General features: G+C 58.6%; 1 protein-coding gene across 2 annotated transcripts; it reads left to right on the top strand.

Moving 5' to 3' along the window:
• The first annotated feature begins 9,777 nt into the window (after window positions 1–9,777).
• On the top strand, window positions 9,778–15,052 carry ENTPD2 (ectonucleoside triphosphate diphosphohydrolase 2). Of its 2 annotated transcripts, XM_047828922.1 has the most exons (9): window positions 9,778–9,922; window positions 11,192–11,309; window positions 11,829–11,979; window positions 12,163–12,322; window positions 12,403–12,630; window positions 13,096–13,350; window positions 13,432–13,551; window positions 14,330–14,464; window positions 14,539–15,052. In XM_047828922.1, the coding sequence occupies exons 1-9, from the start codon at window positions 9,806–9,808 to the stop codon at window positions 14,740–14,742; spliced, it is 1,488 nt and encodes a 495-aa protein (XP_047684878.1). In that variant the 5' UTR covers window positions 9,778–9,805; the 3' UTR covers window positions 14,743–15,052. The 2 variants fall into 2 exon arrangements, with proteins under 2 accessions (XP_047684878.1, XP_047684879.1); XM_047828923.1 differs by lacking the exon at window positions 12,403–12,630.
• Window positions 15,053–16,400: the final 1,348 nt, after the last annotated feature.

Here is a 16,400-nt window from a genome sequence, read left to right as displayed (position 1 = left end):
AATAAAAAGGGTTCTTGAAAATATGAACAAGAAAGAGTCGTCATACTTTCTGATTCTGTGAAAGTATAGTCTATAAAGGTAAGCAGTAAAGCCTAAAAAAAGAAACTTAAAAATAAAAATTGAGATTTAAAACTCAAGTGGACTAACCTTGAGATGAGAATGCTAGTGAAAAACCAGCTTAGGAAATGATCCAGAACGCAGCCCAGAGACTCAGACCGGAAGCACAAATGAGAGGGGGCGTCCTGGAGGGCGGAGGGAGAGGGTCACCCGTCTGGTTGCATTGCCTAAGAGAGGACGAGGGAGGAGGCACGGTATATGAAGATAAACTAGCTTAAAGTTTCCCAGAGTTGTCTGAAAACCTCAATCCTCAGGGCCAGAAATCCCAACAACTGCCAGCCAGGCTGAATGGGAAGAAACGCACGTTTGCTCTTACAAGATCACGAAGGAGCCGAGACGAAACCAGTGGCCTCCAGGGGAAGTGCCATCAGAGTTGGAGGGTAGCGGCTTTGATGGCCAAGACGTAGACTCGCTGCCCTCCAAGGCCAGACCCAGAGAGACTCAAGAATGAGGGCAAGATAAAAACGCTTCAGAAATAGTTGAAAGTTTACCACCGATAGGACTTCACTAAAGGGCAATCTGGAGGAAGGACTTCAGAAAAAAGGCAGAAGTCAAGAAGGAACCCTAAGTAAGGATGAGTTTTCTCCTGCTGCAGAACAAATTAGCTTCAAGCTCAGTGGTTTAAAGCAAGAGTTATTGTCATTTTCTAAATGTTTACTTAGCATGAGAGGAGAAGGGGGGAGAGAGAGAAGCCCAAGCAGGCCCCGCACTGCCGGCGCACAGCCCGACGCGGGGCTTGAACTCACGATGAACCGTGAGATCGTGGCCTGAGCTGAAACCACGAGTCGGACTCTTAACTGACGCCCCCAAATCTATAGTTCCTTTCTTGCCATTTCTGTGGGTGAGGAGCTCAGGGGCAGTTGCACTGGCCAGTTCTGGCTTGGAGCCTTCTGGGCCGCCATCTCCGACGGGCCCGCTTCCAAGAAGGCGCCCTCGTGGGCTGTTGGCGGAGCACCTCCGGGCTCGTCACCTCCAGCGTCCTCACATCACCGCAGCTGCACCAGAGCGGAGACCCAGGAGAAGCAACAGTGAGGGAGCCACGTGCCTGTGAGGACCTGGGCTCGGGAGTCCCGAGTCACACCCTCGCTTCACTTAACTTTGTTCGTTAGAAGCCAGTCCTCAGTCCAGTCCTTTCTCAAAGGGGTGGGAGGGGAATCAGGCACCACCTTTTCAAGGAAAGAGAATCAAATGATCTGTGCACATCCGACAGTGCTTGCGTTGTTCGTAAGAAGGGACAAGATACCGCTCTAAATTGTATTTAGTGTGCCTTGAAATAACTGGGAGAGCCAGGGACGACACCTTCCCAAGAAGGGAGGTGCAGGCGGACAGGGTGAGAAAAGGAAAAAAAAGTTCGATCTTTAAGAAAAAGCAAAAAACCCCAAGACACAATAAGGTGATAGAGCTACATCGGTAATCACAACATAGGTGGATGGGTTAAAGTCTAATAAATGTCAGATTGCAGTTTTACGAACTCAGATAGCTGTTTTAAGAGACAGACCTAAAATATGGCATCAAAAAAAAAAAAAAAGAAAGAAAAGCTTGAGTGGTTGTGTTAATATAAAACAAAACATATTTTAGAGCAAAAGACATTGCTAGTGGTGAAGAGAGTAACTAATGATAAAAAGCTTGGGGCGCCTGGGTGGCTCAGTCGGTTGAGCGTCAGACTTTAGCTCAGGTCATGATCTCACGGTCCGTGAGTTCGAGCCCCGCGTCGGGCCCTGGGCCGACAGCTCAGAGCCTGGAGCCTGTCTTGGATTCTGTGTCTCCCTCTCTCTGCCCCTCCCCTGTTCATGCTTTGTCTTGCTGTCTCTCTCTCCTAAACATTAAACAATAAAATAAGAAAACAACGACAGTGAGCTGAGCTGTTACACCCCAATCAGAATAGCTAAAACAAAAACTAGTGATGACACCATGTGCCGGTGAGGATGTGGAGAAATAATCGCCCGTATGTTATTGGTGGGGGTGCCAAGTGACATAGCCGCTCCGGAAGAGACTTTGGTAGTCCTCTAAAAACTAAAATTAACACGCAGCACCTGGGTGGCTCAGGGGGTTGAGTGTCTGACTCTTGATTTCAGCTCAGGTCGTGATCCCAGGGCTGTGAAGTTCAGTGTTGGGCTCCGTGCTGAGCACAGAGCCTGCTTGGGATTGTCTCTGTCTCCCTCACTGTCTGCCTCTCCCCCACTCATGCTTCCTGTCTCATTTTCAAATAATAATAATAATATAGGATACCACATATGATGGTTTGTTAATTTTATGTGTCAACTTGACTGGGGTATGGTGCCCACCCGTTGGTCAAACAGCTATTTACATATGGCTGTGAAGGTACGCATTAGATATGTTTAGGATTTACATAAAGCAGATCGCCCTGCATAATGTGGATGGGCCACATCTAATCAGTTTAAGGCCTTCGACCCCCCCCAGAGAGGAAAGGATTCTGCATCTGGAGACGCTCTTTGGGCTCAAGACTGCAACGCTGACCCTCCCTTGAGTCTCCAGCCAGCTGCCCTGCCCTGCAGACTTCGCACTTGCCAGCAATTAATTACTTTCTTGGGCATTTATCCCAGGACAGTGAAGACATTTTCATGCAGGAACACGTGTTCATAACAGCCTTACTGGTAATAGCCCCAAACTAGAAACTACACAAGTGTCTTTCTCTAGGTGATTAACCGAACAGAGTAGATTCGCCCACACCCTGGAATACGATTCGGCCATAAAAGGAAGGAGCCATTGCTGTGCTCAACGATGTGGATGAACTTCAAGGAAGTTGCTGAGCGGTAAAAGCCAACCTCAGAAGGAGAGGCTGTACCTGATCCGTTCACACAACAGTCGTGAAGTGGCACAATTCCAAAGGCTGAGAACTCGTGTGGGTGTGGCTAGAAAGGGGTAGCATGGGGGCGTCTCGTGAAGGTCAGTTGAGTTTCCTGCTGGTGGTACACGTGGCTGCGAGTGTGATAAGACTGCAGAGAGCCACACGTGTGCGCACGCGCAGACACGTAAGTGCATGGAAAACGGGGAACAGGGGGGCGCCTGGGTGGCTCAGGCGGTAAGTGTCCCGATTCCAGCTCAGGTCATGATCTCACGGCTCGTGTGTTCAAGCCCCACATTGGGCTCGGTGCTGATGGTGCACAGCCTGCTTGGGATTCTCTGCCTCTCCCTCTCTCTCTGCCCCGTCTGCACGTTGTCTCTCAAAATGAATAAATGAATCTTTAAAAAAAAAAAAAAACCCAAAACACAAAAACAAATGAAATGCCCACCTAGGGCACTGGGGAAAAGGTATAAAGGATTTCCGTGCACATCTGGGCTAAATTCTTCTACTAACTCAAGCTATAAGTGGATATATGTCAAGACTTGTCAGAACAGTAAAAAAAAGAATTGTTGAACCTACCATCACAGTTGGAAATTTAATATACATCCCTAATAATTGGTAGGCTGTGGTAGTTTTGAACACTACTAATAATTTGATGTCATGGGCAGAATTAGATTAACGCGTTAGTCAGTCTTACTAACTGGAGAACGCACATTCTTTTCAGGCGCACGCGGAACAGGTCTAACTATTTACGACCACATGCTGGGGAAAAAGCCAGTCCGACAAATGTCAGAATATATTTGAGGATGGCTCTCAGACAGACCTCGCGCTCCAATCGGGATGCAGGGAAGTTCCAAGTCAACACCAAAAAGGGAACCAGAAAGAGCCCAGACTTCTGGATATTGAAATACACACACCTAAACAGCTCATGTGTCAGATAAGAAAGTCCAACGAAAGTGGAAAAAATTGACCTAAATGGAAGCGAAAAGCATACAGCAGCCAACATAGACAAGAGGGAGATGTATCCAGACACTTAGATACTCACATCAGGAGGGAAGAAGGCTAGTCAGTACTGAACTGGGCATTGAATGTCAGAATTTCAGAAGCCGGAAAAAGACCGAGCAGAATAAATAACAAAGCATATGGAAGGAAGAAATTATACTTAATTTTTAGTGAACATTTACTACATACTTGCTACTTTTCTCGATACTGGGGAACAGACAACCGAAACAGACACAAAAATTCCTGCTCACATCATACGCTCAAGGTGGAGTGAAAGAGACGGGAGTACAAATCAGCGAAACAGAAAACAGGCCTCAGAGAGAACATCGCTGAAGGGGAATGCGTGGCTGAGAAGACAGACACCTGGCCAGAGGAGTCATCCGGGGCGGACATAAATGCTAGAAACAACATGACCTGTGCGGCAGGAATTAGGCAGATACTAGCAGCTCGTGCCTGTCCGCTTGAAGTGGATACGTTGCAGGGAAAACTCCAGGCCTGCGTGCTCCTACAGGCAAGTTCTCAAGGAACAGATAATGCAAATGCGATGTAACTTTTTCCAGAGGTTTGCGATGCTAATATAACCCTGATGGTCAGACCGAAGAGGGACTTCACAGGAAAGGACAAGTACAGTCTAACTCACTGTGAATCTTCAGAATAGAACTGTCACAGGGCGGGCGGGGGGTGCGGGGGGGGGGCTTAGCTGGTGGAGCATTTCCACTCAGGTCATGGTCCCAGGGTTTCTGGGATCAAACCCCGCATTGGGCTCTGTGCTGAGCATGGAGCCTGCCTGAGATTCTCTCGCTCTCCAAAAAAAAAAAAAAAAAAAAAAAAGGAATAAAATTGTGAGTTATTTTGCGAACCACGGGAAAGCCATAGGCACATCCAACGGGAAGGAGAGGATGTTGTGTTATGAAGACGCTGGAAGTTGGGAGGCGTTTTTCTGAACCCACGTCCACTGGAGAGAAGCAGGGGGTCGGGGTGACGGCCACTGGTGAGCGGCGGCGGGGGGGGGGGGGGGGGCGGGCTTCTTGCAGGAGAGGCGGTGCATCTGTCCCTGGCGGGGCGGGAACCGGGATTCTTTCCCAAGGACACTCTTCCGTGGAGGCTGCGCTGGGGGCTCCTTCCCGACGGCGCAGCGCCCCCTTCTGGCTGCGTTAGCGAGGTTTCTCCGGGAATGTGCCCACGCAACGGGTGTTTACATTCAGGGCCGCTTGTGGTTGAAATACCGACAGGGTTTTTCAAGGAACTTGGTAAGCCGGTTCGAGAGATTTCTGTGGAGGAGCTCAGGGCTCCAGCCAAAGAAGCAGGGAGAGGGGACTTTCCTCCCAGAGATCGAGACGCGCTAGCGCTCCCTGGGTGAATGCCCTGTGGTGTGGGCATGGGCCCGTGTCTGCAGACCCGCCGGGGGTCAGGCACGCCCCGCCCGTCAGGGCAGAAAGGCCAGCCCATGGGATACAAGGCCCGGGACGACCGGTTCCCCAGGCGGGAGACCGGGAATCGGAACCCCTTCCTCTCACCCTCCCCAAAAAACACGTCCAGGTGGATCAGACTCACAATCAGCAGGACGCTAAAACCTTTCGATTTTTTCCCCGAAGTTAATTCACTTACTTTGAGAGAGGCAGAGACGGTGTGAGTGGGGGAGAGGCAGAGAAAGAGAATCCCAAGCAGGCTCTGCGCGGTCAGCATAGAGCCTGACGCGGGGCTGGAACCCATGAACCGTGAGATCATGACCTGAGCCAAAACCAAGAGCCTACGCTTAACGGACTGAGCCCCCCAGGCGCCCCTCGAACAAAGCCTTTACAAAGCGAGTTAGGAGAACATCCTACGACCTCCCGGTAGACTACTCACACGAGACCCCATAGGAGCAGAAAAGCAACACATCTGGACTAATTCAGAGTTTCCATGACTTCGCTGCCAGGATGAACGTTCAGAGTCTACATAAAGAATGCCTGCAAGTGAATGCGAAAACATAAACAACCTCTAGAAAAGGCAATAAGGGCCTGAACAGGCACTTGCACAGCAGACAGGAAAAACACCCCGTCTCTTCAGAAACACAGGAAGCGCCACAGAAATCTCGAGGGTCCATGTTCACCAGCTTCTCACAAACCGTCAAGTTGTGACGTCAATTCCAAACGTCGGAGAGGACGCAGGGGAACCTGCAGTGTGTGTCTGGTCTTGGGAGTGCCGGATGGCGCCCTCATTTTGAAAACAATGTAGTGTTTGCTGGGGATGCTCACACACATGCATACAACCACCCACTTGTTCCTAGGAAGTTCCCCCAGGGAAATGCGTGCAAATGCAAATGCAAAACAAAACAAAAACAAAAACCAGCCTGGAGCTAGAGACGCCTGCGTGTTGTGCTCATGCTCACGCTCAGGCACTCGGATGATGACGTGCAGGCTTCAGGGGAGCCAGGCCAGAAAACGGTGCGGCAACCACAATAAACCAACCACAACTTCAGAGGTCTACGTGGACGGACCTCAGAAGTCACTTGAGCGAAAGAAGCAAGTTACAGAACCATCTGTGCAGCACGTAAACATAAACTGCGGTCCAGCACCAGGAAACGCACCGGATATATTTATTTAGGGGGAAAAATATATATGAACGCAAATGCGTGGATAAGTGGAACACTATAGAGAGAAATGTGAGACTAACGAACGTAAAACCCAAGCGAGTGCGTGGCTCTGACTGGGGCCACGGAGGGGTCTTTGATGTACCCGTTCCCCTCTTGTGTGTTTGTTTGGTTTTAAATAGGTTTCACGCCCAGCGAGGAGCCCTATGCGGGGCATAGGACCCATGACCCTGAGAAAAAGACCTGGGCTGAGATCACAGCCGGATGCTTAACCCACTGAGCCGCCCAGGCGCCCCCGTGTTGTTAGTCTTCCCACCGTGCACAATTGCCCCACCTGCTCTCCTGTGTGTCTGCTGTGCCTCACAAGGCGCCACAGCCTTTTCCCCTTCCCGGGGTCCCTTTGGTAGATCCGCTCTCCTCAGGACCGGCGGTGGGTGGGCCTCCCCTGTGCCCACACCGTGCGGTTCAGGAGCACCCCTAGCTCACTGTGCATGCACGGATCCTGGTGCACAAGTGTTTGCTGAATGACTGAATGAGCACGTGAAGAAAGGGAGCAGTGAGTTGTGAACGTGAATGAAGGGAAGGGTCACCAAAGTGGACTCTGGATGTGGCTGGAAGGGGGAGCCAGAGCCCTAAAGGCCAATCACAGGAAGAATCATCACTTACAGGCCCCACCAGGGAAAGATGCGCACTACCTCTCCTATGGGAAACCCACCCCCTGAGACCCGCCAGTGGCCGTCACTCTGAACTCTCGCTTTTCTCCAGTGGACGTGGGCTCAGAATAACCCCTTCCTCCGTCTCCTCCGTAAAATAGCATCCTCTCCTTTCTTTGTCAGATCTCTGCCTGTAGTTTTGCTGGAGTTTGTAAATGCCCAACTGCGATTCTGTCATCCCCAAATACACCAGTTTTTGCTAGTCAAATAGACTGTCTTATTTTTCGGGTGAACAGAGTGAAGGGCCTTTACCGGTTAAGAGCTTTCAGCCATAAGACACGGCGCCTCCCAACGGGGAGACTGAGGCAGGCATCGCCAAGATGTCCGTGGGCCTCAGCAAGGGTCCGCGACCTGGGAGGTCTGGATCCCTCCGGCTGCACCTCTCTGCAAAGGCATTTCTCTGCCAGGACCCAGGGCCAGGCCACATGTAGCACATCTGGAGCCCTCCTCCCCCCCGCCCCCAGTCACCCCTAGGTTCCCAGAGGCCCCTCCCATGGTGACTTCCTGCCAGGAGCCCCCTTTCGTGCCCCCCAGCCCACCTCCCACTCAGGAAGGACGTCTCTGCACCAAGGAGGGAGGTTGCGGCCCCGGTTCTGTCTCAGAGAGAACTCACTCTCAGGCTTCGTCCTGGCTGCCCCCTGCTCCCTGCCTGCTTTCCTTCTCTTCCGGGACTAATCTGGGCCCTGGGCCATGAGCCCTCCCGCATCCAGGCCTCCACTACCCTGGCCCCATCCTCTCCCGGCTGGTGGGTCTCCGTCCGAGGACCAACCAGAGCATCAGGGAACCCTGCTTGGGCTCAGTGCGGTGAGGTGTGGGGGCCGGGAGGGGGGCCAGCACAGGGTGGGCGGGCCTGTAGGCAGCGACCCGGCTGCCCTTTCTTGCGCTGGGCTCCCTGTGGGCCGCCTTTGTCTCTTTCTTTTCAACTTAATCTGCAGGCCTCTCCCTCCTCTGGGCTCTCCCTGTGGAAGAAAGGCCTAGAGGGAGGGGCAGGGGGGTGCCCGCAGAGCCAGAGCCCTGTGCTGGCCACACCCGGAGACTCTGCTGGGGCCCAGCCAGACGGGGTTGCGAGCAGGCTGAACCATCTCCGGGATTCCCACCCTTTCTGCTGTCGGGGTCCAGAGCTGAAAGAAAAGCTCCTTCAGTAGGCCAGTGACACCAGCCCCTCAGCCTGGGCAGCATCCCAGCCCAATTGTTCCTGCTGGTTCCAGCCAGCTCGGGTGCTGCCCAGACCCTGTCCCCATCAAAGGCCACCCTTTGGCCACCACCTCCCTGCCCCCAGTCACTGGCGCTCGGGGTGGTCTTGCCACATGCCTCCCTGCTGTTACATGGCTGGGATTCTTGGTGCCGGAATTCCTGTTTTGCCTAAGGCCCCGAGTGGGGGTGGCTCCCGGCCAGGGAAAGGGGTGATGCTTGGCTAGGCTGGCTCACAGGGTGCCTGGGGAGTTAAAGCACAGAGGCCAGACGTTTCAGGGGATTAAGGGCAGAGCTGAGGTCTAGGGCTGGCTGAGCGCTTCCCTATCCCAGTCAGCATCCAGGGACCTGTTGGCAGACAACCAGGGCTGGGAGATCTTCTCCCTTATCTCCTTGCCCGGTGCACAGAGGACCCTCCTCCTGCTCCCCACCCCCTGCCCTCCCCAGTCCAGGCTTCTGGGCACCCCACTCTCCAGGCAGAGGGGCTGTCAGCGATGGGCCAGCCCCTGAGCCAGGAGACTGGCACTGGTCCATATGAGCTTGGGTTCTGGTCTCTCAGTTCACTGTAAGCGTGACCACCCTGCCCCTTTCTCTAGGTGTGTCCTCACCTGTCACCTTGGCACTAGGGCTGTGTGTGGGATAGGTCTGGCTTCATGTTGCTTGGCTGCCCAGCTTTGAGCCCTCAGCACCTTGAGGGCAGGCCCAGACTGGGTCACTCTGATGTCCCCAGGGCCTGACTGTACATTTGCAGCTACCTGCCCTGTGGCCTACAGCTGGGTCAGCACCATTGGCTGGCTGGCCCTTGATTTCATGGAGAGTACGCCAGGACCCCAGCCGGGACCGGTGCAGCTCCTGTCGCTAGTGGTGGCTCCTTCCGTCAGGATCAGGCCGGAGAAAAGCTGGCCACTCCGGCAGCCTGGCCCTCTGAACGAGGCTGCCTGAGAGCCAGCCCAGCCCACCCTTCCAGGCCAGGCCTCCTGCCTAGACTCTCCTGGAGAGGGCTGGGGTTTCTCTAGGTCCTGCCCAGGGGAGGTGGGGGGAATCCCCCAGTGCCCACAGGCCGACCCTGGTAGCCAGCACGAGGGGTCAGGGGGACGCGGCAGAGGGGACGAGTGTCGGAACTGGGCGGACAGGAAGCAGGAGGTGCTCGATAGCCGCGACCGGGGGCGCTGGGAGGGGCGGCGCGGGTGATTCAGCCGACACTTCTCCCACCTGCGCTCGCGGGGCGGGCGGGCGGTGGGCGGGGCGTCCAGTCAGTGGGCGGTCCTGGTCCGCCAGTGGGCGTGGCCAGCCGTGGCCTCTGTCCGCGCCCCGCCCTGGGCGCCTACCCCCGGGCCCCGGGCCCCGGGCCCCCAGCTCCCTGCCGCCCCTTCGACAACGCCTGGTGCGCCCGCGCGCCCGCCCATGGCTGGGAAGGTGCTGTCGCTGCTGCCGCCGTTGCTGCTGGCCGCGGCGGGCCTCGCCGGGCTCCTACTGCTGTGCGTCCCCACTCGAGACGTCTGGGAGCTGCCCGCCCTCAAGGTGCACGCTCGGGCATCCGGCGCAGTCCGCGGAGTTGCGGGCCCCGGCTGGGAGGCTTGGACCCGAGCAGGGCCAGGCTGCGCTCCCGCGGCAGCCGGGGACCCCCACCCGCGCTGCGCTGCGCTCCTGGCCGGGCGGGGGGTGGAGTCCCGGGAACTCCCCGCTCGCGGTGCCCGTCGCGTAGCCTGTCAGGGACGCGGCCGAGAAGCTGTCTCTCCGCTCCCCAGATGCAGCCCCAGGACGCCCCAGGCTGCGGCTGGACCCGCCGCCCCCAGCCCTGTGCTGCGCCCCAGGGATGCATACCCTCAGGGTTCGGTCAGATGGGGTGCGGCAGGCGTCAGAGCGTAGGGACCCCTCCCCACCCAGCCGGTGGCCCTGACAGTGCGGGGTCTGCCCTTGAGGGGCGCCCGGTGGGAGGACAGGCCCGGCTGGTCCTAGAGGCGTTGGGGTGGGCTAGGCCAGATCTGCTCCCGCCAGGCTCCTGCAGTCCTGCCGGCTCCCTTGACCCTTTATTGGACTGGTAGGAAGAGAGCTTTGCTGGGGGCATGTGGGTGCTCCAAGCCCCAGCAGCCCAGGATGGGAGGTCGCAGGAGTGGGCGCTCTGTAGCCAAGGGCCACAGCTTGGGGGGTGCTGAGGCTGGGGTGCTGGTTAGCCCGCTGATGCTGCTGTTCCCGGGTTGGGGAATAGGCCTGGAGAGGCCCCTTTCCCCTGCTCAAGAGGGCACGGGCTCCAGTGGGGCTCTCAGTGCTGGCAGCCTGGCCCTTGGAACTGCAAGGAAGGCCCACGTGGCCCCTCTCAGCTCTGCAGGACCCAGCTCAGAGGTGCTGGCCTTGAGGCTCAGGGAGGGGGTGTCTCCAGGCATGCTTCCACATCCTGAGGCTGGGCTGAGGTCAGAGAGGTAGGGACACAGACGTGGAGAAAGCGTGGGTGCAGGTGTTCCTGCAACTGGGTTTCTCTACTGCAACCTGGGGACCTCACGTCCCTAGGGCGTTTCCGAGGGTGGTCCCGGGACTTTTCTGACACTGACACAACCCTTCAGCTTGCCCTTGCCAGGAAAGTTCCTGCAGTCAGAGGAGAAAAGGCTCCTGGCTGTCTACCCCTGCCCCCATTCTCTCCCCTACCAAGCCGTGTCTCTGTGGTCGTCCCTGCCGCCTGAACCCCAGTACTTCATTCTGGAGGTTCCAACCTTGCCACAGGGTGGGGGTGGGGGGAGACCCGGGGAGCCAAGGGGCGTGGCCTCAGGTCCCCACCCTCACCCCCATTCCCAGTACGGCATTGTCCTGGACGCGGGCTCTTCGCACACGTCCATGTTCATCTACAAGTGGCCTGCAGACAAGGAGAATGACACAGGCATCGTGGGCCAGCACAGCTCCTGTAATGTACACGGTAAGGCCCCCTGCGCCTGGACACCGGCTCCACTCACTGTAGGGCCTCAGGCGCCCTCTCTGGCCTTAGCCTCTGAAGTCAGGCGCCTTGGCTCGATGCCACTGGGGCCTGCTCCAGGGGGGAGCTGCAGGAGCCTCCAAAAGAGGCTGGGACCTTGGGCCTGGGAGAGGCTACAGGCAGTTCATTCTAGAAAGTAAGCCTCAGGCAGTGACTGGGAGGTTTGGGCTTTGCCTGGCCCAAGACTGGCACACCCAGGCAGGCCCCTTGGGAGGCTAGGCCAGATTGACAATGCCTAGTGCTTTATCCTGGCACCTGGGCCCACACCCATGGGCGGGCAGCAGCCTCAGAGACTGGGTGGCCCAAAGGCAGGTAGGCCCTTTTGTCTCTGAGGGCTTAAACTGGGAAGGTGTGTCCAAGCTGCCACCGGGCTTGGGAGCCCAAGGTCCCCGGCCCTCCTGGCCCATGGCTCTTCCAGGGGCTGGCTGTCAGGCTTGGGCCCATCTCCCTGTCCCCCTCCAGGAGGGGGCATCTCCAGCTACGCAGACGACCCTTCCAGGGCTGGCCAGAGTCTCGTTGAATGCCTGGACCAGGCGCTTCAGGAGGTGCCCAAGGAGAGCCATGTGCACACGCCCCTCTACCTGGGAGCCACAGCAGGCATGCGCCTGCTCAAGTGAGTGTGCCCTTGGCCTTCCTGGTCTCCACAAGAGCCTCAGCATAGGGTGGGCCCCACACACCCTCAGCAGCGGCCCTGAGCGGGGACCCACGCGGCCGACCGGCCACACACGGTGCACCCCAGCAGCAGGATCTTGGCTCCCTGGCGAGGATGGCCCTCAGAGTCCTCCCTGTGTTACAGCCTGACCAGTCCCGAGGCCTCGGCCAATGTGCTCGCGGCTGTGACCCGGACGCTGACCCGGTATCCCTTCGATTTCCGTGGTGCCCACATCCTCTCGGGCCAGGACGAGGGGGTGTTCGGTTGGGTGACGGCCAACTACCTGCTGGAGAACTTCATCAAGGTGGGCCTGACGGTCAGCCCAGCGAGCCAGGGGGCGTGGCACCCACCCACCAGCTGACCCCCACCCTCCGCTCCCCACAGTATGGCTGGGTGGGCCGGTGGTTCCGGCCAAGGAAGGGGACGCTGGGGGCCATGGACCTGGGGGGCGCCTCCACACAGATCACCTTCGAGACGGCCAGCCCAGCCGAGGATCCAGCCAATGAGGTCCGGCTGCGGCTCTATGGCCAGCACTACTGCGTCTACACCCACAGCTTCCTCTGCTATGGCCGTGACCAGGTCCTCCGGAGGCTGCTGGCTGGTGCACTCCAGGTGCCCCACCACCCCTGGCCCGCCTGCACCACTGTGCCCTCCTGGAGGGAGGGGGGTGAGAAGAGATGGGAGCTGAGGGTTCAGAGCAGAGCCTGGACCGAGGAGGGCTCCTCCGGCAACAGGAACCAAAGCTGGGTTGTAATCAGCTGGCAGGATAGATGCGAAGGGATCCTTCCTGGGGAAAAGCCAAGTGGTGGTGGTGGGGGGGGGGGGGGGGGTCTGGCGAGTGCCTGACTGGGGGAAAGGGGGGCCAGGGCCAGGTCTCCAAAGGCCTGGATTTTGTCCAGCAGATAAAGGGAAGCCATAGATTGCTCCTGAGTGCAGAAAGCGATGTTGCCCAAGCGGGACTTATGAGAGACTCAACAGGCAGGCCCTCTGGGGAGGCTTTCCAAAGGCCCTGGGCAAGGGGTAGCGGGCAGACTCTGGAGGAAGAGTGATGCCTATCACAGCCCTACATTCCCCTAGACCCACGGCTTCCACCCTTGCTGGCCGAGGGGCTATTCTACCCAAGTGCTGCTTCAGGACGTGTATGAGTCTCCGTGTACCGTGGCCCAGCGGCCCCAGACCTTGAACAGCAGCACCCGGGTCAGCCTGGCAGGGAGCAGCGACCCTGCGCTCTGCCGTGGCCTCATCTTAGGACTCTTCAATTTCTCCTCCTGCCGCTTCTCCCGATGTTCCTTTAATGGCATCTTCCAGCCCCCAGTGGCTGGGAACTTCATGGTGAGTCCAGGGGGTGGGAGTGGGGCGGGTGCCCTGTGGCGTGTGGGGCCTGCTCATGGGGAGACTGTACCCCCCTTGCAGGCCTTCTCTGCTTTCTTCTACACCGTGGACTTCCTAAGGTCTGTGATGGGGCTTCCCGTGGCAACCCTGCAGCAGCTGGAGACAGCCGTAGTCGCCGTCTGCAACCAGACATGGAGTCAGGTGAGGCCTACTCCCGCCTTCCCCGGGGTTGCACAGGAGGCCCCGGTCAGCTGGCATCATGCCTCCCTGAGGCCCGACCCTAGAACCGAGATCCGGAGGACAGAGCGAATAGCAAAGGCCCGTGGCAGCAGGGCGCACAGAGGGAGATGGGGTGGGGACTGGTTGCAGCGGGAAGGACCGGCGGAGTTTAGGGGTGGGGAAGCCACACTTTGAAGACAACACCTAGGCTCCTGGGGTCTGCCCCCGGTTAGACGCTGTTACCAAGTAAAGGAAGACGGGAGCGCTTGCTCAGGCGGAGTGTCAGGTGTCTGCCAGACCCCGGGAGAAACACAGTGTCTGTGGGCTCTGGTGGTGACCGAGGCCCCGTCCTGTCTTCTCTGGGTCTAGTCGCGGGCAGACTTAGGGGGGGCGGGGAAGCGGGGGACAAAAGGCCAGCCCAAGGTCCATGCGGAGGGTCTGGAGCTTCTCCTGTTGCCCTGACCACGGGCTAAGGTCGCTGCCAGCCTGCTGCGCCCTGGGTGGTCATCCCTGCTGTGCCCCGGGGGGCCCACCTCCGGGGCAGGGGTGTCCACGGCCATCCATCCACAAGTCACACTGTCCTTCCTGGAGGGCACAGTCCTGCCCTGGGGGGAGGGGGGGAGGAGGTGGCCCCTCTGGCCCCTCACTGCCCGTGGGTGTGTGTTGGGGGGAGGGGTGCGGCACACCGCCGGCCACCGCTCCTCGTGGGCCGGGACCTCCAGGTGGCGACCTGCCCGACAGTCTCCCCCGCGCGTCCCAGCTGCAGGCTAAGGCTCCAGGGCAGCGGGCCCGCCTGCCCGACTACTGCGCGGGGGCCATGTTCGTGCAGCAGCTGCTGAGCCGCGGCTACGGCTTCGACGAGCGCGCCTTCGGAGGGGTGACCTTCCAGAGCAAGGTAGGAGCCGGCGGGGGTCGGGGTGGGGGACCCCCGGGCCGCGCGGAGGCTGAGGCCGTGCCCCTCGCCCGCAGGCCGGGGACACCGCGGTCGGCTGGGCGCTCGGCTACATGCTCAACCTGACCAACCTGATCCCCGCCGAGCCGCCGGAGCTGCGCAAGGGCACAGACTTCAGGTCCTGGGTCGCGCTTCTCCTGCTCTTCGCCGCCATGCTTCTGGCCGCCGTGGTCCTGCTGCTGCGCCAGGCGCGCTCGGCCGGCGCGTCGAGCGCCATCTAGCGGCGGGCCGGGTCCCGGCTCCCGTCCCACCCGTGACGCCTCCGCCCCCAACGCTGCTCCGGCCGAGACTGGGGGCCGGGCCCACGGGGGACCGGGGTGGGCGAAGGGAGCCACCTCCGGCCCCTGCCTGCCTGCTGCAGCCTTCTCCAGCCTCCAAGGTCTCCTGCTCCTCCCCGCGCCCCCCCCCCCACTTCCTGGGGGTGGGGGATTCAGACCTCCCCGGAGCCCTGGGCGGGTGACTTCAGGACTGGGTGTCTAGGGACCCCCACCCCGCCCTCGGGAGTCTGGGTCCGCATCGGGGCGGTCAGAGCCCACAGGCTGGGAACGCAGCGCTTCCTTGTGACAATTTTGTAATAAAAGCTTCTTCCTAGAGCAGCGGAATGTTCCTAGGGTGGGGCCTCCTTGCTGCTGCCTGCCCTCCCTCCCTCCCCACAGCTATGTTGGCCAGGAAGGCCTGCTGCTGGTCCCCAGGGTGGCCCCGGGCTCCTTCTCCTTCCTTCTTCTCTGGGCCCGGACCGGAGCGGTGAGGGAACCCTGGTCCCCTGCTCCCAGTGCGTGGCCTGGAGTAGCTGTGGGGTGGCCGAGCCAACACAGACCCCGTGTCCCCTGAGTCTTCTCCGGCCAGCAGTGCCCCTGCGGCACCTCCAGATCTGCATCAGTGACCCAAGCAAGATTGGAGCTGGGCCCTGGCCTGGAATTGGCCTGGGGGTGGGGGTGAGGGCGGGGAGCGTGGAGGTGGTGGAAATAGTGGGCAAGGCAGCTCTCTGGCTGCAGTCAGTGCTGGAAGAGTGAGGGGGGCGGTGGACAGACCCTCGGCAGGAAGCGGTGTTGGGGGCTGTTGTGATCAGGACCAGGAGGGCCTCGGGGCCCATTGCTTAGAGAGACGAATCCCATGAAGAGGCTGGGCTGTAAAGCCCGGGGGCCACCACACTGGGACGCGGCTCCCTTCCTGCCTGGGTGTGGTCTTCCGCACCCCCAAGAAGCACCAGGTGCCCCCACCTGCCGCTCCTGCAACCTCCTCCCCCAAGCACTGTTGCACTGTTTGTTAATTTAATTTTTTTTAATTTTTTTTTATTAAAAAAAAATTTTTTTAACGTTTATTTATTTTTGAGACAGAGAGAGACAGAGCATGAACGGGGGAGGGGCAGAGACAGAGAGGGAGACACAGAACCGGAAGCAGGCTCCAGGCTCTGAGCCGTCAGCCCAGAGCCGGACGCGGGGTTGAACTCACAGACGGCGAGATCGTGACCTGAGCTGAAGTCGGACGCTTAACCGACTGAGCCACCCAGGCGCCCCTGTTAATTTAATTTTTTAATTTTTCCCCAGCATGGGAAGGCATGGTCTTGCCTATGTCTCCCTGCCCCCAACCTTTCTAGAAAGTGAGTGCAGACACCGTTTCTGTCTGGTCATTGCAGCGCATGAGGGCAGCGCTTGCTCTGGGGTTTTGAGCCATTTCACGAGCCCGAGGGCAGCCAGCCCTACCTTTGGGATTGTGACACAAAGGGCTGAGAAGACGCATCGGGTGTGGAGGCTCACCCCTGTTCTCTCGGCAAGGTGAGCCGGAGGGAGGTTTCCAGGTGGCAGGGGTGGCTGTGCTCTCTGGAGGCAACCGGTGCGCTGTAAGGGTGTGCATCCATAGGTGCGTGCTGCCGTGAGGC

Source organism: Prionailurus viverrinus, chromosome D4, assembly GCF_022837055.1.
Source record: "Prionailurus viverrinus isolate Anna chromosome D4, UM_Priviv_1.0, whole genome shotgun sequence".
NCBI lineage: Eukaryota > Metazoa > Chordata > Mammalia > Carnivora > Felidae > Prionailurus > Prionailurus viverrinus.
The sequence above is the reverse complement of the archived record's forward strand: the minus strand, read 5'-3'. Positions and strand labels throughout refer to the sequence as shown.